This window comes from Falco biarmicus, chromosome 8 (assembly GCF_023638135.1).
Source record: "Falco biarmicus isolate bFalBia1 chromosome 8, bFalBia1.pri, whole genome shotgun sequence".
Taxonomy (NCBI): domain Eukaryota; kingdom Metazoa; phylum Chordata; class Aves; order Falconiformes; family Falconidae; genus Falco; species Falco biarmicus.
In genome coordinates this window covers 26,950,038-26,973,831 of record NC_079295.1, presented here as the reverse complement: position 1 = coordinate 26,973,831, position 23,794 = coordinate 26,950,038, and the positions used below count along the sequence as shown (strand labels likewise).

The 23,794-nt window shown below is 60.1% G+C and overlaps 1 protein-coding gene across 7 annotated transcripts in view; it reads right to left on the bottom strand.

Annotated features, from left to right (window-relative positions):
- TNS1 (tensin 1) overlaps positions 1–23,794 on the bottom strand; it is a 55,082-nt gene that overhangs the window by 14,438 nt on the left and 16,850 nt on the right. For 2 of the 7 annotated variants that reach the window (XM_056349269.1, XM_056349272.1), the window contains 9 exons: positions 23,162–23,237; positions 22,895–23,024; positions 22,454–22,519; positions 21,742–21,903; positions 11,259–12,953; positions 4,714–4,892; positions 4,323–4,461; positions 1,885–1,977; positions 931–966 (listed from right to left, as the gene is read on the bottom strand). In XM_056349269.1, coding sequence (XP_056205244.1) covers positions 931–966; positions 1,885–1,977; positions 4,323–4,461; positions 4,714–4,892; positions 11,259–12,953; positions 21,742–21,903; positions 22,454–22,519; positions 22,895–23,024; positions 23,162–23,237 — 2,576 coding nt within the window. The remainder of the gene's footprint in view (positions 1–930; positions 967–1,884; positions 1,978–4,322; positions 4,462–4,713; positions 4,893–11,258; positions 12,954–21,741; positions 21,904–22,453; positions 22,520–22,894; positions 23,025–23,161; positions 23,238–23,794) is intronic. The other 5 variants (XM_056349273.1, XM_056349271.1, XM_056349274.1 and 2 more) reach the window with 5 other exon arrangements.

Genomic DNA, 23,794 nt, shown 5'->3' with positions numbered 1-23,794 from the left:
TTGAGGAACTCACAGAGGGAAATTCTGACAGCTCTCAGCACCACGGGAAGAATCACAAACTTGCCAAGAAGAGATACCCTTTCTCCAAAACCCATCCTGAACACAATTCCCCATCCTGGCCCCGAGGGCCCAAAGTTTCATTAAAGAAAACAAAACCACCCAACCACTGTTAGATAGCAGGTGGCACTCCAGGGAACCACAGCCACTCCTGAAGCCTCTGTCCCCCCAGGAGACATGCCACCCCAGAGCCTGCAGTGCCTCCTCCATCAGCACAGCCACTCCTGAGCTGACATCCCAGCTCAGCCCCATCCTTGGCATCCCCAAAGAGGTGCAGCACAGGGACAGAAGACGGGGGCGGAATCTGAGCAGACTCCCAGCCAGCAGAAGATGCACACCGGCTGCCGGCGCTGTGCTGCTGCCCAGCCAGCTGAGCCAGCAGCCCACTGGTGGCCTCTGCGCCTGCTGACCTTTTGTGCTGCACTTTGGTTTATTTTTGCTCCAAACAGCAGTGGCAAAGCCAGATCAGGAAGGCAGGAGCCCCAAACCGGGACTGCTTCTCCCAGCTCCCCCCACAAGGCTCATACAAGGCTTGCCACAGCATGCCAGCATCCCCAGCACCCTCTGGCATGGGTGACACACTGGCATGGGTCAGCACACACTGACAAAGAGCTCTCAGCCCCTATGGATGACTGATACCCAACGTTGACAGACCTCCAGGTCCAATTTGGACATCAGGGAATCCAACACAACACAAGGCACAATGCTCCCTTCCTCGAAAGGGAGCAGGATGGGCAAGACTCAGGCTCCTACATCCCTGAGGGACAGTGCGAGGGAAGGCTGCTGGCACAGACAGTTGGAGCCTGCTCTGAGCAACAGTTCCGACAGCGGGGATGAGCAGGGAGGAGACAGAGAAAGAAAAGCCTTTCTTACCTTCTTCAGAGTCACCACCCGCCTCCCCTTCTAGCTCTGAGAGATGAAGGAGCAGGGGAGCAATGGGAGCAGGAAGAGGAGGAAGAAGGGAGGTGCGAGACAGAAAGAAAAAGAAATCAGAGTTAAGCAGCTTTGCCTTGCTCAGGGAGGGACACACAGAGCACAAAGCAGAACGCCACACCTCCCCGACACTGTGCCCCAAACGGGACACCCAGCCTCAGACACCCCCAGGGTCCACCAGGGTATTCCAGAGATGATGTCTAAAACCCAGGAGGCTGGTTGCAGGTGGGGAAGAGGGAACAGCCCAGCAGGGAGCCACCACAAAGTATTGCTCCGAAAAGCCCAGCAAGGGCAAAAAAAGCATCAGTTCTCCCTTGGGGTCAGAACGAGAAGGGTCTCGCTGGGTGGGCTCAGCCAGGCCATGCCCCCCAGGCTCAGCCAGGTTTTGGGGAGGTTGCACTCAGCCCTGAGATGGCCCAGGAAGGGGCCCTGGGTGCTGGGGAGCAGTGAGGTCTGGCTTGGCAGACTGCTCTGGGGTGCATCCCCAGGACAGCAGGGCCTTTGCACCCAAGGACCACTCTCCAGGATAGAGAGGGCTCTGGATACTGTTCTGGCTGACAGGCTCGACTCCCAGAGAGCAAACCCTTTCCAGCTGTGCTGGGGAGAAGGGACGGAGGGAGGGAAAAACACAGCGCTGGCCAGGAGGCAGGACCGTGGGGTTTTCCAGCCTCCACCACTGAAGACCCTGCTGGGCTGAGGCCCCCCCAGAGCCGTACCACATCCCCCCATCCTCACACAGTCCCAGAGTCCCCACAAGAGGTGACAAGGACCCCAAGGCCACCTGGGCCCAAAAGGGATGCAGAAGTACCTTTCCCAGCCAGGGGGCCCTTCCAAGGGTATCCCCACAGATGCCTCCACACACAAACCGCCCGCAGCCCCAGTGCCCACACTCACCTCCCACCGGATGCAGCAGGATCTCAGCCGGGTTGTGGGGTTTCAGCCCCAGTGCTGAGAGTGGGGTCTTGGCCAGGCCGGGGGGAGAACGCACTGTCAGAACAGGGCACACAAGCATTAGTGGAGGGGTTGGAGGTAAAACTTCAGAAAGGCTGTAACTGCCCAGGGGTTCAGAGCCCCCTGACCCACCCCACCCACCCGCTGCAATGGCAGGCTGCTGGGAAGAGGAGATGCCACGGATGAAGCAGCACCTCAGGGAAGGGCCCCAATCCTCCTCTCCATTTTGGGAGAGGGCACAGGGCAGGAGGCACCTGAAAACAAGCAGCCTGCCCCATCGCGGGGCTGGCAGGACGGAAAAAGGGGGCAACTCCCACCAGGGCAGTCCCAGACCCCATCTCCAAGCGCTGTCTCTGTAAGCAAATGGTCCCACCATACAGGCATGAAGCCTCTTTCATTGCCCCTGTGCGAGCTGCCATCCCCCCAACACAGCTCTCCCAAACCTCAGCCCCCCTCTGCTGATGCCCACGTCTGGCTGAGCTGGGACCAGGCTGTCCCTGAGCAGTCATCATCCCCATGAAAAGGACAGCAGGACTGCCAAAACCCTCCCACCCTCTAGACCAGCTTGATGGGTGGGTGAGGATGTTCACACAGAGCATGTTCCCCCAGGGGTGGAAATGCACACATGAGGTCTGTACCCCTGTGCCCATACGTACATACCAGGAGAAGCTGCATATGTACATATGGCTATGGTATGGATGCACCAGCAGTGTGGGGTGGCAGGGTTTTACGGGGCAGGGCAGACCTCCCTGAGCTGAATGTGCCTCCTCTTCCCTCCTGCCCCCTGGGTTTGGCCCATTTCCCCAGTGCTGCATTTTCCCACACCAGGGGGGACCTCCTGGCCTCATCTCCAGCAGGAGGGCCCGGAGGGCACATTCCTCCAGCAGCATCTGAATGTCCCTGACGGTCAGTGCAGGCACGGGCCCACAGCGAGGCCGGGAGGCGGCGGGTGGTGGGAGCTCCAGAGGAAAGCCAGACCTTTGCCCTGATGCCGGGTCCCCCGGCAGCCTGGGGCTGCAGCAGCCAAGCAGCGAGTCCCTGGGAAACCAAGACGGCAGCGCCTTCCCCAGCGGGTGTCCAATTTCCCCAAATCTTGTCAGCCACAAGCCGCAATGTCAGCTCGCACCTCCGCTGGCTGACAAGCAGCAGGGTAGGGTCCCTCCCTGGCCTGGGAATTCCCCCGGGACCAACCTCTCCCCGTGGAGAGGAACTGCTCCCGTATCCCGGGGGTCACTTTGGCGAAGCCTGCAAGCTGCAGCTTCAAACTTCCCAGGCCTCCCGGGCTGGCGTGTGACAAAAAGCATTGCCTCCGGGCCACGTCCCCAGTCAGGCTGTTCCCGTCACCTCTTCGAGTGACTCATCCCGCAAAACGAGCCACTGTCCCACAGCCAGGGAGCTGCTGCCTCTGGAACAAGCTCTCCAGTGCCCCAGAACAACAGGGCCATTCCCAAGCTGCCAAGTGCCCTGGGGATGCTCCCACACTCCAGTCACTGCATCCCACGAGATGGGGCTCAAACATCAGTGGGTTGCAGGGGAGAAACAGCAACGGTGCAGGAGAAAACAGTCTCGAGCCCCATCGGCTGAGCTATGGGGGGCAGGACGTGGCATCAGAGGGGGCTGGGCCCAGCCTGAGCATCCCCAGCCCTAAAGCATCCATCAGCCTTGATCCCTCAAAAATGTTTTGGAGGAGGTAGGGGGCTGCTGTCGTTTTGATCGGTTTCCCAGTTGACCAGCTGCTCCGTTGCACTGGTCCAGCCTGAGTCATGCTGTGCCGACGTGAGGCTGCTCATCAGGTTCATCGCTCGAGCCAGCCACACACCAGTCCACACAAACCCACTGTGACTGCGCAGTCAGGGTTAGTCAGAAAGGAGGCATGCTGCACTGGAGGAGCCGAGACAAGCTGCATGCAAACAGCTGGCATCTCCCAGCCATTTCCCCCTCCTGCCCTGGAAACAGTGAGAAGTGGTATGGTGTGTGAGAGTCTGCTCTGAGTCCCCTCCTATTCTTCAGTCCCTCCTGCCTTCCCTCCACTCGCTTGCTACTGCAGTCTTGCTGCCCTTCTTGCCATGCTGGTAGGAAAGATGGGGAGATGCAGAACCAGAACAGAGTGAAAGGATGCTGTCTTTCGGACCCTGCTTCTCTATTTATCCTGCCTTGGGATCCCATGCAAGAAACACCCAGTAAGGGCGAGAAAAAGCCAACAGGAGGGTGCTGAGCATGGGATGCTGGTGGCAGTGCAAAGCGGCGAGATGTGGAGGAAAGGAGGATGGAGAGAAAGAGTGATTAACATGGCAGTGGGTGTCTGGAGACCAGAGCTGTCTGACCCTTGACAAATTTCTGGCCTACCAAGCCCCTCCGCCTCCCGGAGCCGCAGCACTTACAGGGACTGGAGTAAGGGGGTTGTGGTGAGACGGGGAAGGCTGGGGTGGGGGGAGAAATCTCACCGCCGCTGGAGGGTGGGCTGGTGGGGGAGGCACCCTCCATCTCTTCAAAGGCTTCTTTGTAGCTGTGGAGGTGAGGCTGGGGAGGACAGGAGAAAGGGTCAGTCCCATCCTTATGATGGGCACAAACCTCCAGCATACCCCAAGGAAGGAGCAGAGGGGGCAAAGGGAAGGTTTTCACCTCCTCCCTGCTAACCACCACCACAGAGAGCATCATTGACCCCCAGCCCTCCAGGGTGCTGCAGATGCCAACCAAGCCTTCTCCCTCCCCAGAGGTGTCTACCCCCTATCAGCCACCTACCCACGCAAGCACCCCCCGATCCCAGCACACCTCTTTGGGCCTCCCTCCAGGGTTGGCCGCAATGGTGCTGACCACCTCAGGCGAGAGGATGGTGGGGCTGCGGGGTGAACTAGGCTCCGGCGAGCTCTTCTCATAGTGGCTGTTGCTGGGGGTCCGCTTGCGGGCAGGCACAGCGCTCTCCTCTGGGGGCTTCTCCCGGGACTGCACCCCTGTGGGGCAAGCACAGGGTGGGAGGCGGGTGAGGAGCTGCTGGCCAAGATGAGGACCAGCAGGAGATGCTCTGGGCTGATCTGAGAGGTGTCCCCAGGGCCATGTGCCATGGAGGGAGCTCTGCCCAGCCGAGATGGCAGCTTCAGCACTCACCTGCATCTAACCCCTGGACCAGCATCAACAGTTTTGAGCTGAGGCAGATACACCCTACAGCAGTGGCCTGGGGACAAGCAATAAAGCAATGCAGAGTTGTGGCTACTGGCTGGATTGCTGCACCAGCCCTCCCAAGCATCACGAGACTTGGGCTCAGGGACGACAACCCCCAGCAGTGGGTGCAAGGGGCATGAGCATCCTCTGAGCAGCCCAGCCAGCACAGCCCTGCAGAGCTCCAAGGATCTGGACCTCCCAACAGCATCACGGTGGGAAAAGGCCAAATCCCCAGCACCAGGGCAGCTGCATCCCTGCTCCCACAGCCAGATGTGGCTTCAACCACAGTGGCAGAAAAAGCCTGGTTTTTTGAATCCCCAAGGCAGAGGGAGCATCAGGTCCAAAGGAAGGACTCCAACAGAGGGATGGTGCAGGGAACCCCAACAAACCACTGCTGATCTCCTACTCCCAGCACAAAGCCTTCCTAAAACGGGTGACTGGCATCTCCTCTCCATCTCCCCCCAAACCTCCTTTCCAGACCCCAGAACCATGAGCCACCAGTGACTACAGCCTGGGGAGAAGGAGCAAGCAAGTCACTGTGGGAGAATGTGTTTCTCCAGGCTGTCGGGGTCTGGTAGATCCCACTGCGATCCCTACAGGCTGCGATAAAGCCCAGAAACAGGGACAAAGCCAGCACAGGGCAAGTGGTCATGAGGCGCTGGGATGAGAGGTGTGACCCCAACTCTCCCAGCACCCAAACACACTCTCCACTCCAACTTGCCTGATGAAGAGGTTAATTAGGGCTCACAGATGATAGTGCCAGGTTCAGTGCAGGGCAACTGCACAGAGCACCACTGGCGCCGCTCGGAGCCCTGCAGGAATCCCATTCTTCCCAGGGACCCACACGGCAGTGGGGTGACCTCTGCTCTCAGACCCACTACTAGCACAGGTGACAGGACCACCCCCTCCACCTTTCCCACAGAGGCAGGGAGCACTCTCGCTCCCCTTGGCCAGCACGCTGGGGGGGGTGGTAGAAGAGGGGGGTGGGGGGGTGGGGGGGAAGAGGCCAGCATCACGCTCCAGGAAATGCACTTTTCAAACACCAACTCCTTTCCCACGGGCTGGCGGAGGAAAACCAGCCATCAGCTGCTTCCCCTCACTCCCTGGGGCTCCACGCGGGACCCACGCCTCACGCCCGCTGACCTCCCCTCTTCACCGCCCTGGCACCCACACCAGAGCTTCCCCGGCCCTGGCCCCGGGAGAGGGCTGGGAGCACGGGAGGGAGGGAGGTGGCCGGGGTGCATTTCTAAATAATCAGCCCAGTGAATGGCAACAACAATAAAATCGCAGCTCAGGGGGAGAGGCGGCCAGGCTGCAAGGCAGGGGACATGAGCCAACGGGGCCGGCTCCAGCCGCGGAGGCGGCCTGGAAAATTCCACTAAGAGCAGCTTTGAAACCCAACTCCCGATCCCTTCTGCAGGTGCTCGCCGGCGCGGGGGACAGCCATGAAAAAGGCCTGTGGAGGAGCGGGAGGGAGGAGAGGGTCCCTAGGAAGCTACCCTGCAGGCATGGGCAGCATCGCATAGAGCCACCCTGTATCTTCTGCCCTGCTCTTCACTTGAAGGGAATGAAGCCCTGAGTTGTGAGCCCAGGGAGAAACAAATTTTGGGGGAAAAACAAAGTAAAATCTTATATTTTCTGTTTGTCTTTCCACCTTGTGTGCCATGGGGTGTCCTGCACGCTGTAGGAGCATTACCAGGAGCATCCCTTGGCCCATCCCAAAGTGAGCTGCACCAACCAAGCACTGCAAAGAGGCAGGGACTGGCTCCTTGAGTCATGCATGCCTGCCTTGCTTTGTTTTCCATTTGGGAAGCACAAACAGCAGCTCGCTAGGACCCTGCTGTCAGTGCACATCCCACATTTGCAGCGTGGGACTCCCTGCATGTCACCCAGCTGCAGGGTGCTGGATCTGGCCCATTGGGACACCCAGGAGCTCACTGGGCTTTGGCTGCTCCACCCCCCAGACATGGAGAGCAGCCGGGGCCATGGGGAGGGGAGGGAGGAGAAGGGAAAAAAGGGACTCATTGTTAGGGAGCAAAGAGTGGGAAACTTCACAGGCTGCCCAGAGCAAAGCCTGGAGGAAACCCAGGCTCTGAGCACGGCTCCCCCAACCCCCTGGGTGATTTATGGGCTGGAAACTACACTTGAAAAACAAACTCTCCTTTCCCCAGCTCGCTGTGCCCCCTTGGCAGACATACAGCCTCCCTTAGCCACAGTACTTCCACCGGCCCCCCAAGGGATGCCCAGCTCAGCTGCAGGAGGGAGGGAGTCCCAACCACAGGGAGGGAACAGCAGCCTGCACCCCGCTCCCCACCCCAGCCTCCACCACCTCTGGCACTACTACCCTTTCTATTGCCCATTTAACTCCCTAACCTGACAGCAACTCTCCCCCAGCAAGGTCCTGCCCTTGGACTCAGCACAGCTCTAGGACTGGGGAAAGGCAGGAGCACAACAGCCAGGCAAGGAGGAAACAGGAGGGATTTAAACCCAGGTGGTTTTGCGGCTGGGAAGCTGGGTTTTGGGGCCAAATCAGGAGGCAGTGCTTTTTGGGCATGAGATGTTGGAGCTACTGCCAGACAGGAGCTGGGCAACACCCCCAAGGTGAGAAGGCAAAGCAGCATCCTATGGCCCTCGGGATGTGGCACCCAGCAGTTAAAGCCAGACTGGGATACACAACGCCCAGAGAAAAGAGAGATGCAAACTTGCTCCCTGATTGCACAAGGAACAGCAGCAGATGTTGCCATGTACCGCTCTCCACCAGAGCCCAACTCACCCTGTCCCACCAGGCACAGACACATCTACTGCTCCCCACCTCCCAGCCTGATCACTGCAAACGGGCATGACAAAATACCTTACTCTGTGCTGAGGAATGGGAGGGTTCAAACCTCTTCGGTCCTCCTGGGGAGAAACCCGAGGTGCCAGCAGAGAGAGAAAGGTCATCCAGAAAGCTGGTGACTCCCCAGCCCACTCTTTGTTCCCAGCCCCTCTCCATACCCTTCCTGCTGCTCACCCCAGGACAAGTGGGTGCAAACCAAGCACCAAGTAGGTCCCCAGCACCTGTCACCCAGGGCAGACTCACCTCCAGGGAGCACAAGTCACATCGCCTAAACCCCAGCCTCAGCAACTCACATTCTGTGGCTGCAAACAGACCCACTGGGAACCCCTGGCTGAAGCAGGTGAGACCCTGCTGGGCCAGGAACTGGCTGAACCTGGGATCTGTGGAGCTGCACCCCAGCCCTTGTCTCCCCGAGGAGTGAGCCACATCCAGGACAAAGCTCAGAGGGGCTGGTGTAAGCACCTAGGCCAGCAGTGAAACCCCACCAGAGAGCAGTGCCAGGCTTGGATGAGATGCAAAACCAAGTGTGGACAGGGGAGTCTGTACCCAGGGCCAGGGGCTCCTCCATGACCAGAGGAGGTCAAGGTGGGCCCTGAGCGTTACTCTGCTGAGAAAGGGGATCAGTTCTGCATGGGGAGGTTCTCCCAAGCCTCCCTCCATCCCACATCCATGCAACACACAGAGCACTCAGCATGCAAGGATAGGGGAGGAAGAAGGGAGGGGTGGAAGGAGGGAGGAGAGAGAAGGGAAAAGGAAGAAAGGATGTGATGGAGGAATGGACAAGAGGGAAGAAGGATGGATGGGGAAGGCTGGAGGACAAGAAAGGAGGGAGGTGGAATGAACAAACCGGAGGAGAAGGACCGTTGCTGGTTCAGAGAAGGACGGGGGGCTTTGGTGCTCTTGTTGAGGTCCCTGAGCTTGGCGTTGTACTCTGCCAGCGTACCAGGACAGGGAGCGCAAGGAGGGGGGAAAGTCACACGGGACAGACACGGTTCCCCATGGGGAAAGGAAGGGGCAGACAGGACAAATGTCACAAGATACAATAGGGAGAGAGAGAGAGAAAACAAGAGAAAATATTAGTTGGGCTCCAACAGATGAGCCTGGGGTCACCTGGGGGGTCCGAGGGAGCTCAGACCATGCTTGGAGCTGCTTCCCCATCACCCAAATTGCCTGTCTTCAGGCACCACTTAAACCCATATGGGAAATCAGTGGTGGCTCCCAGCCACACATGGCCTTGTGCAACGCCACAAACGTCCCATCACTATCACCTTGGGAATGGCCCTGTGCAGATCCCTTCCATCAGGGGATGCCCAGGGCTGGGACAAGAAGGGATGACCCCAGACACCTCACTGGGAGATGAAGGGGACTTGAAGGATGGCAGGACCGGCTCCTCTCTGCAGGGAGGTGCTAGGGATGCCAGTGCTGCCCTGTTCCATCTCTTTCCCTCCATCACCAGTGGGAAGTGGGAACAGAAGCACTCCCCTGCAGGCCATGGAGGAGGTGTGAGATGCTCCTCGTTGCTCTGCTGGGACACGCAGGCAATTTATAGCAGCAGGGAATGTAAACAAACCCATCCGTGCCCCACCATCCCCATCGGCTGTCCCCTCCCAGCACTGGCTTCAGGACACCTTGTTCCCGCCGGAGGTCAGGCTGCCCACCAGCACTGTCCCTGCCTCAGCATAGACGGCCCAGCTCCAGCAGGGACAGGTGGCCACAGGCTTGGGACGACCCCAGGACGCCTCTCCCCCCCCAGGAAGCCCAGTGGCTGCAGGGGGATGAGAGTGACCCCAGCCCAGCCTTGAGAACCTGATCCCAGGGTTGGGGGGGACGGATTTTTCGGTAGGGACCATCAAACATTCATTTCCTACCCACTCCAAAAACTGTTCCTCCTCTCCTGAGGACTCTGCTCTTTTCCACCCTATATTTTCCCCTCCATGTTTTTGGGGAGGCATCTGCTCCTTATAATATTCAGTCCAGACATACAGCATGGTTTGGGCATCTGTGTGCCAAGCCCTGGGACCCTCTGTGGATCTGGCCTGCACCACCGAGGTCAGGTTCAGATAGATGCAAAGTTCCCCCAACACCTCTGCAACCCCCTCTGTCCCTCTCCCTGCTGCTGGCACCCTTCTTGCCCCCAACCTCCCTTGGTGCCGCAGTGACTCAGCCCCCGTGACTGGGAGGTTGGTGCTGTTGGATTTTTCCAGCCAGGCCTTTTCCCCCTCCCTCTAATGCCAGGCGAGTTTCTGGACTGAGCGCAGAGCTGGAAGGGACGGAGCTGCCAAGCCCCAGCATCACAAGCTGGCCCCCAGCCCGGCCGCAACCCCAAACCCTTCCCAAATGTCACTCCGCAACTCAACAACTGCAGCTGAAGCAGCAGGGAGGGAGGGCACTGAGCTGCCACAAGGCCATGGCACCTTCCTCCTGGGAGGCTGGGTCCCTCTGCATCCCCAAAGCCCCCAAGCCGGAGCTACAGGAGGGCAGGGAACTGGAGGACACAGTTTCCCCTCTGTGGCACAGAACAAATGCCTTCATCCAGCCATGGCACCAACATCCAGTGCTGCGCCCAGCCAAGCACTGCACCAAACCCTGTTGGCAGGGCTGGGAAATGCCTTCCCAGCCCCGACCGCTGCCCCGAGGCCAGGGCCAGCTTCAGACAACCCCAGGCCAAACTGGCTGGGCAGAAATGCTGCCAGCCTGCAGCCTGTCCCCTACTCCAGCAGCACCCCAGCTGCCTGGGGAGGAGGTCTGAGCACCAGACCCAGCACTCCCAGGGGGTAAGCAGGGCCTGAAATGAGGGAGCAGCCCAGCTACATTAAACACAAGGCAAATGCTCTGCTGGGACCTTATACCAGAGCACACTCCAGGCAGGGACAGCATCTTGTCTAAAGTGGGGTCCAGGCAGGACACCTCAGCCAGAGATGAAAACACCTTCCCAAACATGGCCATATTCTCCCCAAAGGGCAGAAATTCCTCCAGGATCCAGTGAGCGGCCCTGCTGCAGGTGACAGACCAGCCTCATATCCCAAAGGGGTGAGGATGGGGGCGGGGGCCAACCCCCTCGGCCACCCCTTCTCCCCACCTCTGGGTGATGCTGACGGTCTCAGATGGCAAAGACGGTCTCAGCAAAGGAGAGTGGCACAGGCTGCCCCCCTGCCCGGTGTGCCCCCACGGCGGGTGGCTCAGTCCCAAACCCAGATCCAGCACGGATGAGTAGTCGCTGCATCTCCCGTCCCCGGCTCCACCATGCATACCAACCCCGCAGGCTCCGGCTTCTTGGGACATGTGGTCCCCCCCGTCCCCCCGAGGAATCAAAGCATCCTACCTGCCACCCTGTGGGCCACCAGGCCCTCCAGATTCAAGGGCTCTTCTGCTGACCTCGACAGGTCTTCATAGCTCTCTGGTCCCTTGAAGGGCGTCTGGGTTTGTGCTGGGACGGTGGGGGAAGGTGGGGAGGAGACAAGGAGCTGCTGAGACCCGACGGGGCTGTAGGAAGTGCTGAGTGGGAGGATGCCCATCGGTGTTCCAGGTGAGGCATGGCTGTAGCTCCTCGGCTCCGGCACTGGTGCTGGCTGGTAGCTGTACGGCGAATACGTTTCCTGGTACTCATGCACCCCGTAGTCTGGCTCTCCAGGAGAATAGCCTTTGCCCCCGGGCTCAGAGACCACGGGGCTCACAGAGGTGCTGAATGACCTTGGCTGGGCCACCTGCGGAGCTGGCCGGCTGTAGATGCCAGCAATGGGCTGGGCCGAGAGGGAGGAGAGCAGGGGTCCCACCGGCTTGTCCTGGCGGGAGGTGGCAGGCACACTCTGTGACTTGTGGACGGCAGGCGCGAGGTCCAGCATGAGGACATCGAGGGCTTCAATGGACTGCTCGATCTCCCGGCGGGAGGGTGCCCGGGGAAATTCAGGCATGCTGTGGCTGTGTGGGGGCACCGGCTGCAGTGGGCTGGGCTGGGGGCTGCAGCTGGAGACACTGGGGCTGTGGCTCTCCACACTGCCCTCCTGCAGCCGGGAAGGCGGCCGGCTCCCTCCTTGCTGCTGCCAGGAATTCAAGCCCCTTTGCACAGCCTCCCGGCTGCTGGTGCTGCGAGCCGGGGCCTGGGGCAGTGCCGGGGTCGCATCGTACTTGGCCGTGTCCACCGCTGGGAAAGACCGGGAGCGGTAGGTGCCAGGGGGGTCATAGCCATACAGGTAGGGCTGGGAGCCAGGCAGTGGCTGGGGCTGGAGCCAGCCCAAGGTGTGGGATCCCGGCGGGCGCTGCGGGTAACCAGCCAGGTGCTCCTGAGCAGATGCTGAGGGCCGCAAGGGAGGCAGCGGGTCACGGACGTGGTGGCCCATCAGGGCGTTCTGGTTGTTGTAGGGGTAGCCACCGTTGGAGAGTGGCTCACCGTCGTACAGCCCCTCCTTCGGCAGCTTCTCAGCCCCATTGCAGCTCGAGGGGCCATTGGGCAGGGAGGAGAGACTGCCCACCCGGGGTGCCTCCTGGTAGCCGGCCTCGCTGGCAGTGGTGCCATCCAAGGAGGAGAGTGTGCCCAGGCTGCCCACACTGTGCTCATCCTGGTTGGGCAGCTCGTCGTCCAAGATATCTGTCTCCCGTTCAGCCACCAGCGCCGCGGCATTCCCATTGACGTGCACCTGAGCTGGCACCACGTGGCGGCCCAGCATGGTGGGCAGGCGCGCCGGTACAGAGCTGGGCACGTGGTTGTGCATGGGTGGTGCGCTCTCCAAGCCAAAGCCAACAAGCAGACGATCCAGCTCCCGCTTCTCCTCGGGGCTCAGCACCGCCTGGCCACCAGGCGCCCTGGGCACCCCCGGCTCATCGGTCCGGTCGGTCTTGGTGGAGGCGGTGGAGTTGCCTGAGTCGCTGCTCACCGAGAGCGTGTGCTCAACGTGGTTGGGCGCTGCTGAGAGGGGGAGGCGGGTGGCGTTGACAGCACCAGTGCTGCCGTGGAGGGAGTCTTTCTTCTTCACTTTAGCGTAGAGGCTCCCGTCCAGGGGCCCTTGTGTGTGCCCAACCTCTGCAAGGGGAGAAACGAACACGAGACCCCAGATCAATTGCTGGCTTTCTGCATGGAGCTAATGGGTCCCATTAGCCGGTGGTTTCGATCTCTTCCATGCCGCCGGAATGCTTAACAACCAGCATCACTGTCTCCTCAGCACCCTCCGCAATCCCACGGGCGCCACCATGCAGAGACACCGGAGCCAGACCCCCCCCATCCCCATGCACCTACGGCCTCCCGCCCTGCATGCTGTCCAGCCCTGCCCTGCAAGCACCGCCTGCTCCACTGGGATTCACCAAATATCCCCACCCTGGTTCTAGGCATCCTTCCTGGCAACTCCCCTCCACGGCAGGCAAGGGCTGGGGCTGCCCACACAGTCAGCCATCATTGCTCCACAGGGCTCACCCGACCTCAAAGGGCCACATAGCACCAGGGAGGCGAACAAGGAGGTGGGGGAGATGCACCACAGCCCGTAGGAGGATGGGCTGAGGCAGTAAGGATCTGGCCTTGTAGCTCTGTGTATCTCCAGCTGGATGAATGTACTCAGCCCACGGGTGAAGGACAGATGAACCACGGACCCATCTTCCCTCTCTCTGCCCTCTCTCCCTCCCAGATGATGCAAAGACCCAGCCAGCTGCCCATCCCTGACATTTTCTTCCCTGGCTACACACAGACTCCCACCCTTTCTGTCCTTCCCCTTCCCTCTCTCAGGCCAGGTGGATCTGCCTCAAATCATTCCTCACTGCCCTGAAGCTCCCTCGCAGGCAGTACCTCTGCCCAACCCCAAACATGCAGCATCTCCTCCCCAGGAGGTGCCGAGCACCCTGGCACCACGATTCAAGGTCGGTGTGAGCAGCTGGCTCCACCCCACAGCCCCAAAAGGCTGGGAGGCAGTCAGGGCACAGCAGCATCACCACCAGCAACCCTGCACCCCAGCTCCAAGCCCTCTCCTCCCACAACCCCCAGCATCCCCAACACCACCACCAGCTGCACCCTTTAAACCTTTCCAAATGGGGCAGCCAGATTTTGGGGGCACAGAGGGATGTCAGTCACCAAGACAGCAATGCGGACAGCCCTCAGGCCGTGTCCCCCACTGCCAGAGTGTGTGCAGCACCGGCCAGGCTTCAGACTCTTTGTTTTTCCAGCTCCCTGCCGAGGTTTCCTGGAAGGGCCCACGAGCAGCATTAAACACTTTCTTTTGGAGGAAAAAATGACTCTTCCTTGGCAGGGAGCCAGGCGGCTGACTCAGGAACGGAAGACGGCCCTAACGCGATAGTGTGAAATCAGAGCGCTCCTATCTGCAAGCAAAACACTTCCGAAAGCCAGCCCTGAGCAGGGACGGCTTAACCAGTCCCACGCCACCACACCCGTGCCCCAGCAGCTCCTGCACCACCAATCCCCCTCACTGTAAAAGAGGAGGGCAGTAATACCCAGCATGAGTCTTATCAAGTCAGGGTCCCCTCCTCACCACTCATTTTCTACTCTCAAATCCCCATCGGCAGCATCCTAAGGACACAGCCAAGCCCCAAGCTCCCCTTGCATTGGAGATGCCCCAGGACTGTACAGGAGGGTCCTCTCTGGGCACTCCGTGCAGGAAAGGATGAGGATGGGGTCCACAAATTCTCTGAGAGTCTCAGGGCTCCTTCAACCAGCTAGTGTAGCCAGGAACCGGGAGTGTTTGACTCCACAACACCTCCCGTACCAGGGAAACAGGGGAAAGAGGGAGGGAATCTCATCCCGTGGAGGCAGAAAGGAAAAAGCAGCATGTCCAGGGACAGCATCAATGCCAGAGAGGCTGAGACATTGCCTGGAGCTGAGGAAAAGGCCCAGCCCTCCTGTCTGATGGCAGCGATGGGTGCCGGCCTGTCCAGGAAACAGGGCAAGAGCCAGGATGGGGGCTGGGATAAATAGGGCAGGGGAATAGAAAGAGAAAGGGACTAAATAAATATAAATGAAAGCACGTGGCACCAAGGGAGAAAATAGATGGGAAAGGCTTTAATTAGACTGTGGCCTGGGTACTGCCCCATGGCTGGTAGAAAAGTCTTGAAGCAGGGTCAGGATGGGGCACGACGCAGTTCACAGAAAAGCCAGAAAGCCCCGAGTGCCCCATCCCACCCCACCTTCCCCAGATGCTCCAGCCAGGCGGGGACATGGGGGGTCTGGTGGCCCCCACTCTAAGAGCAGTACCAGGGTAGTAAGCAAGGATGGCATCATGACACCTCCACCGTCAGCCAAGCCCTCATCCCATGGCTCCTCTGCCCCAGCTCTGACTGTCCACCCTGTCCTTATCCCCAAACATTCCCTGGGCTCTGACACCAAGAGCCAAATTCTGCTGTTCCCCACCACTCTCAGGCCCCCTCCACCACCCCTCGGCTATGCCATCACTCACATGACTTTCACCTGAGAAGGTGAATAAAATCCCCCAAAAAAAGACAAAGGGAAGGAGGGACAGGCTGCCTTAACTGAAGCAGCCATCCCCAAAGCAGCAGGCTCCAAGGTCCCAGTTTGCAAAGTGTTTGCAGGTCCCAGCAAGGTCAGATTTTGTCCCTGAAGGTCAGAGCAGCTCCAGCCTGCCAGGCTGTGCCATCCCAGCGTGGGCTGGGTTTGCCCAGGGCTCAGCCCCAGACGCAGCTCTGCTCCAGCTCTATCTGCTCCAGCTGTATCGAGGCAGCTGGGGGAAGCACTGTGCCCAGTCTGGTCCCACCACTGCGGCCAGGCTCACTGCCCTGGCAGGGCAATACTCTGCCCTCTCCCTCCCCAGCACCATGCGGCTACACCCAGGAGAAAAACTGGTCCAGGGCACTTGTGACAATGGGAAGGGGGGTCAGCTTGCATCCCCAAAATCCCAGCCATCTGCCTCATGCCCAGTGGGGTGCACCGTACAGCATCATGCACCAGCATAAATCCTGGCTGGGGCTCTGCACCAGTGCAGAGGAAAAGGCTGGGGCACCACCAGGTCTCCCCTTGTCCTGTCCCCAGCAGCATCCCACCTGCTGCCTTCATGCCCCACCACCCAGAGCCCGGGCCTCAGGGCATCTCTGGAGCATCAGCTGGCAGGGAAGATCCTGGGGTCCCAGGACCCTTTGTAGAGTGAAGGATGAGGGCTGAGTCCCATGGGGAAGAGCTCAGCCCCCTTCCCAGCTCTGGTTTTATCCTGTGCCCAAATATGATGGCAAGAAGTAACCCCAGCCCCTGAGCTGTGAGTCACCACAGCCATGAATTCCCCACCCACCCCCAGCCCTTACCCTCATCCCCTCTGGCTCAAATAAAAGCAAAGTCAGGACTTACCAAAGGGGACCGGGAAGAAAAGATCCCAGGTGAAGAGAACAAGCGGGCAGCCAATATCCCTTTCCTTTGCCCCTTCCAGCCCCAGAGCCTTCCAGGGGACCCGCTGCGGTGGCAGCTCAAACGGCGTCCGCAGCCGGCTCCGTGTATCCGTCCAGGACAGGAGCCGACGGCCCGGAGCTGGCTTTGGTTGGCGTTTGTCCCTTTCGCTTTGCTTTCCCTCTGGCAAAGGGAGCTACTCCCTCGCCAGCGCCATGTCCCACGGGGCCAGCGAGAGGGGCACCCCGAGGGCTGCGGGGCGCCGGAGGGGCTCGGATGCGGGGTACCCCCGGGGCACCGGGTGCCGGAGGGGAGGATGGAGGAGAGGAAGGCGGCAGAGGCAGGAGATGGGCTGGAGGCTGGAGGTACGGCTGTGCTCCCCTCCGCCCCAGACCACACAGGGACTAGTGGGAGGGGAAGGGCAGAAGCAGCAAGGCGGCGGGGGGCCGCCCCAGCCTAAGCCCCCGCCCGGGTTAACCCCAGCGAGGTGCCGGGACAGCCGTGGAGGGAGGACAGCCAGACAGACAGCTCCTAGCGATGCATATTAACTACTTCCTCCACAGGCAGGGCTGCGCCGGGTTAACTGTTTCCTAGGCACGACAGACAGACGGACGGACCGACAAGCTGGACAGCCCACTCACCCCGCACCGCGTGCTGAGCATCACCCCACTGGACGACCCCCCCAGCTCCAGACCCCCAGCCTTGCTCAGCTCCTGAGTGCACGCATCACACCTGTCCCCCAAAAGCGGTGACACATTCGGGGTGAGGATGTCCTTTCGGGCCACACATGATGATGCTGTAACCCAGCTGGGTCTGCAAACCCAAATGTCTTGCTGGAGACTTGAGTTTCTCCATCTTAAATAAATACGCAGCCGAAGAGGAGTGGAAATCTGCTGTGGCCAAGCCACCGACCCTTCCAGTGCCAAACCCAACCTGTTTTCACAACCCCCCCTCGCTGCCCACCCAGCACCATGGCACAGCGTGGATGCACCAGCACTGGTTTCAGGATGGCACATGCCGCCCTGTCCCATGGCAGGAGGCACGGCACAGACTCCACCCGCCCTGGAGCTGCCTGCCCTCATGCTGCTCCATTCCCAGGCAAAACCTGTGCTGGGATGGTGCTGTCAATTCGCTGGTCCAGGTAACAGTGAGTCCACCCCACGTTCGGGCCCCTGCTTGAACCTGTGCTCAAGCCTCCACTCCTCGATTGATTCAGTGTAATCGGCAAAATGCGAGGCTCCCTCCACTCTAATCCCCCAAATCGTGCGTTTCCCACATCCCCACAGATGACGGCAGGGGATGAGAGCAGCACTTCTAGCCAGCCCACTGACTCACAACCTCGTCTGCTCCCACATGGCAGTGCACACCAAGTCAGCATCCTCCCAAAACCTCTGAAGTTTGCTTGCTTCTCTGACTTCTAATTTTTTGCCCCAATTGCACAGCTGCAGGCAGTCTGCATGAGGGCAGGCCAAGAGCTCCCCGCTCCAGCAAGGCTGCCCGGGGACAGCCCCAGTCCCACACACGCACTCCAGCAGGTTTTGACTTTAAGGACAGTTTAAAGGGGGAAGAGAAGGGACTGAGCTTCCACCAGCCCACCCCTCTCTCCCTGCATCTTAGCCCTGCCTGGTTCCCAGTCCCAATGGGACCAAATCCCATCACCCTGCTACATCACAACCCCAAATACCAGGTCAGAGGACAGACTCTGCCCTGGGAGCAGCCACCCTCCAGCCGAAATGTCTAGCCAAACCCGTAGATGCTCCAGCATTTCTCCCATGGGGAATTACCAGAAGCAAGGGGAAGAACACTCCTTATGGATCCCCATGTAGCCCAGCCAGGTCCCCACTGCCCCCCAAAATGCGCGCTCCACCAAGCCTTTACCTTGCCGCGGCTGGAATGGAGAGCGATGGAGAGGGGCGGGATGGGGAGGGGGAAGCAGATTCTTTCAGCTTTAGTCAGCTGGCGAAGGCGAGAGGAGAGCCAGCGGCTCCCCTCCCTGCAGAGCCCAGCCAGGAGACGGATCCAGCCACGGCGGGGGGAGCAGCAGCCCGCCGGCAGCTCCAGCAATGGATTTAACAGCTCTGGCCTGGCCCATTTGGCTCTCCGCCTCTGCACAGCCTGGCTCACCCTCCTGGGCAGCATCAGCCCTAGATAAGTGGGGCAGGATTTGACCCCACTAAGAAGGATGTACCCCACAAGATGCCCACCCTCCTGGGGGACAAAGGGTGACAGCAACCCCATCTAGGGTCTTGCCTCCCCATGGAAAGGTGCAGGATCAGCATCCAGCTAGATCTGGGAGGCTCTGGAACCCCCCAACTTTTGCCACATGGGGTTCAGGCTCTGCTGTGACCTCCCATCCCCAAAGGGGTGGGATGCTCATCCCACGCCCCACCCCAGCCAGCCCTGCCCTGTGCGCGGGCCTGAGCTGCAGGGACGCCCTGCGCCAGAACCATGACTCAGGTGGGGATTTAGCAAGTCTCCTGCAGATGTTGGATTTGGCCAGGCCCCAGCGACCCCACTTCCAGCCCCGGTAAGAAGGGATGGCGGGCAGGGCCAGCCTGCGGTGGGGACTGGGATGGTACAGAGCTGGGAGGTGAGGAGTGGGGATGGATGTTGGGTGTGGCAGGACCAGCCACAGTGGGTCCAAGGGCAGGTCATTACAGGGAGCTCCTGTGTTGGGCACCCATTTGTCTCACACCACACCAGGATAGCAGAGGCTGGTGTCCCCCGGCCACGGTCACATATCCAGTCCCTGGGGACAACCCCTCCACCCGCTCCATGCCGGCCCCAGCACTCTGATCTCCACCAGTATTGTTTTTCTAGGAAAAACCAAACCGGGCCATAGATGTTCCCCATCCAGACTTGCCCACCCGCCTCTGCAGTACCCCAAAAATTTCTCTACAGCAACCCTCCAACCAGCTCAAAACCCAGCAGTGCCGCATCCAGCCACAGGTCTCTTCCCTTCCTGCCTCCCTGGAGGTAGCCTACCCCCCCAAGAAGAGCCACCACAGTGCTGACAAAGCTGAACACCCTGGATAAAGGACATCTGAACCTCAAAAACAGCCAAAGGAAGAAGTGCCTCATCACCACCCTTCAGCCCTCAAACACCCTCTCACCCAACAGATGGCTATGGGGACTGCAGCAGGAACCTACCACACAGACAGCACCAACTCCAAAGCAACCTCCAAGGAGGACAATGGAGAGCATTGGAGAGCTGCTTGCCTCCCCCACTCCACGTGGGGATGGATGATGAGCAGTGAGACAGGGCTGTGGGGGTATCCCAGAACACCCCACTCTTACTAAGGACCATGGAGCAGCCTGAGCTTGGCAGACAGCAGGGACCCTGCCTGGGTAAGGCGGGTGGGTGAGCTTCCTGACGGGACCAGCCTTGGCCTTGGGGGTGGTTCGCAGAACAACCCCCGTCTTCTGGGTCCCCTCAGCCAGAGAGCAAGATGTGGGGGTTCAGATCCCCCTCTCATGCCCCCTGGCTTGGGTGAGCTCGGTCAGGTGGCAAACCTGCTGCAACTCAGTTTCCCCTTTCCCAAGCCCCCATGGATAGGGACAACAGAGGCAAGGGGAACACGAGGACAGGACCATGCCCAGCCATCCACCTGCTCATCCAGGTTTGGGGTCCCACAGGGTCATCCCACTCCATCAGGCACCCCCCCAGCCCATATGTGTGCCCCACACTGAGACAAAGCTGCCGGAGAAAGGGCATCCACCTCCACTGAGAGCAGCTGCAACCAGCAGAGACGCGGCGCAGGGGGGACCCACCGTTTGGCAGGCGATCCCGATCCCGACGGCCCGGTCTGCGGCGCCAGTCTGCAGGGAGCCTTCGCGGAGCAGCCGGGACAGGCAATGGCAGGGATGAGGAGCAGCGGCTGATCCCACCCCGGCGTGGGTGCTGGTGCCAGCCTCACCCCCCTCCGCCCCCGGCTGCCGCTCGCTCGCGCCTGGTGGTGCCAAAAATGTGGCGTGCAATTCCCTGACCAAATAAGGCGAGAACAACCACAAACAGGGACCCCCCTCGCACAGCCAGGCACCAGGGTCCCCATCCCAGCCTGGAACAGGCTGGAGAAAAGGAAAAGTGCCGACAGAGAGGGAGGAAGATGAAAGCCCCCTGAGCCCGTGCTGGCTCTCTCCACCACTGCTCAAGGTGCCCCATGGGGCAGCCAGGGGAGACCCCAATAGATGGGCTGTCTTGCAGCTGCCTGTGCTGGCATGGCTCAGAGGGCAGCCTCCCGTCTGCCACTTCATCCTCTGGCAGTCCCAGCTCATCCCCAAACTGGTGCAGTGTCTGCAAATCCAAGGTGCCCTCATTCCCCATCACCACCATCCCTCCAAGGAGGACAGCCCAGGCAGCGCATGGAGGGACCTCTGGAGCCCTGACACCTGCCAAGACCCCCAGGAGGCAATGAAGAGGACCCCTGGGGTACCTCTGCAGCCCTGCAAGGGGCTGGGAGTGCGGCAGCTCTGCCCTGGGGGCCAGAGGGGAACACACAGGCACTCAGGTCTCTACATGCAGAAGGGGACTGCCAGCCTGTCCTGCCAGCTCGGGGCAGGGGCAGAGTCATGGTCTGAGCTCACGGTGGCGACACATGTCCCCTCCCCTTGGGCTGGACCCACAGCTCCCTGCTGCATAGCTGAGCCCATGTGTCACCAGCTGCCTGTTTACTGCCCTGTGCCAAGGCAGGTGCCCGTGCCAGTGCCACACAGCCACCTGGGGTCTAGCCCCAAGTCCTCACTGTGAACAGAGACCCCCTCACCCACCCCAGAGACCCAGAGACCCCACCCTCCCCAGCAAGCCCAGCTGCCCACAGCTCTCCCTCAGAGCAGCCGGTGACCTTCAGGGACATCGGGGATCGCAGCTGTCCTCACTACTGGGATGCCTGTCCGGACCAGGCCAGGAAAGCTCAGGCATCTGCTCAGCCACAGGTGGCTTCACTGCCGGGACAGGGGCCCACCACCCTTTGACATAAAAGTACTGCCTGTTCCTGCCAAGCGGGTGAGAGTGGCCGATTTGCTGCATCCGGATGGGTGCTCAAGGGGCTTTTCTCAGCTTCAAGCAATGGTGCAGACCCTCCAGGGCCAGTGAGGCATCCTCATCCCCCAGGGGAAACTGAGGCACAGCTATGTCCTGCCATGCTTGCACTGTGAAAAAGGACCTGGGAGATCCGTTAGGTCCTGCTCCCAACAGACCTGAGGTTTGGGTTTCCCAAAGCTCTGAGACATAAACCAGGGCTGGAACCTGCTCTGTGCAAAAAGGGCTTTGAGAGCAAAAGCAGCAAAAAAAGAGCCTGTGCTCCCTGGCACCACAGCAGGAGGGGAAGTCCACCAGGATCGTCCTCTCCCATCCTGTGGGCATGCTCCTCCCAGCAGCAGCCATTCACCTACAGCTCTGCTGCACATCAGCATCCCCTTCCCTCAGGGCGGGGGCACGGGTTTCCCATGGGGACACTGGCCACAACCGCCCGTGAGCCCTAACCTTTCTCCAGGTTCTTGCCGGGCAGGGGTGGCTCAGCCCAGGTACCCTCTGCATTGTCCTCACGCTGAATGTTGAAGTTCTCGTAGGAGTCCCACCGGATGAGCGGATCAGATGTGTTATAGTCCACAGAAACGCTGGGCCCATTCTCCAGGTGTTCCATGCCTGGGAAGAGGCAGGACAGTCAGTCAGGGTGATGATGGAGCCACCATGGGTGGGACAGGGGGAGAAGATGGAGGGAAGGTGCAGGCAAGGGGAAAAGGGCAGCAGTTGTAGGGCAAGGCAGGAGTGTCAGGTAGGAACAGGACCACCAAGAGAGATGGATCGTTATGGGATGTACACCAAGACCCACAAATAAGACATGCAAAGCTGGCTGGGGCTTTTGGAATTGCCTAGGGACAGGCAGACAGCAAGTGTGACTAGGTCTGTGCTTTTTGGGCAGGGGGTCCTGTGTTTCCAAGCACCCCCTCGCTCTCTCCCAGGCCAGCAAGCATTGCAGAGAGCAGCCTCCTGGGGAAGAGAGCGAAAGCGATAGGGCACCCATGGGTGCCCCTAGGTCAGCATCATTGCCTGGACCCCTCATCCCACCCTGGTGACAAAGGGACTGCAAATGGGACAAGGGAAGGTTGCAAGGAAGGCAGCAAGGGATAGAGCTGGGGAGTGGGAAAGGAACGAGCATCCAGCTCCGAATCACGCAGCAGTATATCAGCCATACCTTGGATCTTCTCAGGGCCATAGGAGAACACAAACTCCACCTTCCCGTACTCAGGGAAGCGCTCATCTGCCAGGGAGAGAGCAGAGCAAAGGGACCGTCTCCATCCATCCTCCCAACAGCACCCAGATAGCAACCCCAAACAGGCCTGCAGGCCAACTCAAGGCTGAGAGCTGGTAGAGGACATCCCAGCATGCAGCAGTGCATCTCAGCCCCCAAACCAACCCTGAGGCAGCCCTTCCACATCAATACCAGTTTTGGCAGTGAAGGGGATGATGCTGCCACCGGTCCCTGAGTAGCACCACACCCTGCCAATGGAGAAGGGGTGCCCTGCTTTGTCAGGGGCGGATTTGGGGTGGGTGCCCAGATGTCCTCTGATGGGAGCAGCATCAGAGGGGTGGGAGGAGGAGGGAGCTTGGAATGAGGAGGTGGTGGGGCGGCTACCTCTGAAGGCCTCATCCAGGTCCTCCTTGCCAAAGACGACATCAAGGTCATGCACAGCGCATGTGTGGAACTGCACGCGGAAAATCACATCACGGGTTGGGCTGCGAAATTTCTTGTGGTAACACTTCAGCTGCAGAGGGGAGTGGGGACAGGCTATCAGGACGAGCTCCCAGAGCTGAGCAAAGAGGAACCAGAGGGTCCCGAGGCACGAGGACCACCCAACCCCTGGCTGCTCCCTGTGCAGGGGGCTGAGCCGAGGCTCCTTACCAAGATATCACCCTTGAGAAGCAAGCCAGGTTCAATGGTGATGCAGATGCCTGTCTGGCTGTCTCCTTGCACATTGCTGCAGAGAGGGATGGCAGGAGGATGTAAGCTGTGGTGCAGAGCTTCCCCAGAGGTCCCAGCACCACCTCAACCAGTCCTTCCACCCAAACCCAGCCAGGAAAGGTGCAAAGCCCAGAGTCAGCCCTCTTGGCGACAGAGGGGGGTCCCATCTAACAACCCAAGGGGCACCCATTCCCTGGGAGAGGAGGACAGGAAGGGGAAACTGAGGCACAGCTCAATGAGGGTGCTAAAAATGCTGGGTGGGTGGGTGGGTGGGTTTGACCAGGGTCGGAGTGCTGAGGCTGGGCTGTCAGCCATCTGCCCGGCTACCACGAGTCGAGAGGGGCACAGGACATGGAGGGAGGGCTCTCAGGGAAGGCTCTCATCCCTGCCTCTATTTCCCTGATGGAAGCCCTCCCCTCCCCAGGGCGCCAAGGGGCTGCCTTTGGGTGGTGGCACTGGCAGCAGGGGATGAGTGAAGAAAGGAGTGGGGATTTCACAGGCAACATAAACCTGGAGTTTATTACTGGCATCCCATAAACAATCTATTAAAAGCTGAAAGGTAAAGCTGAGTCG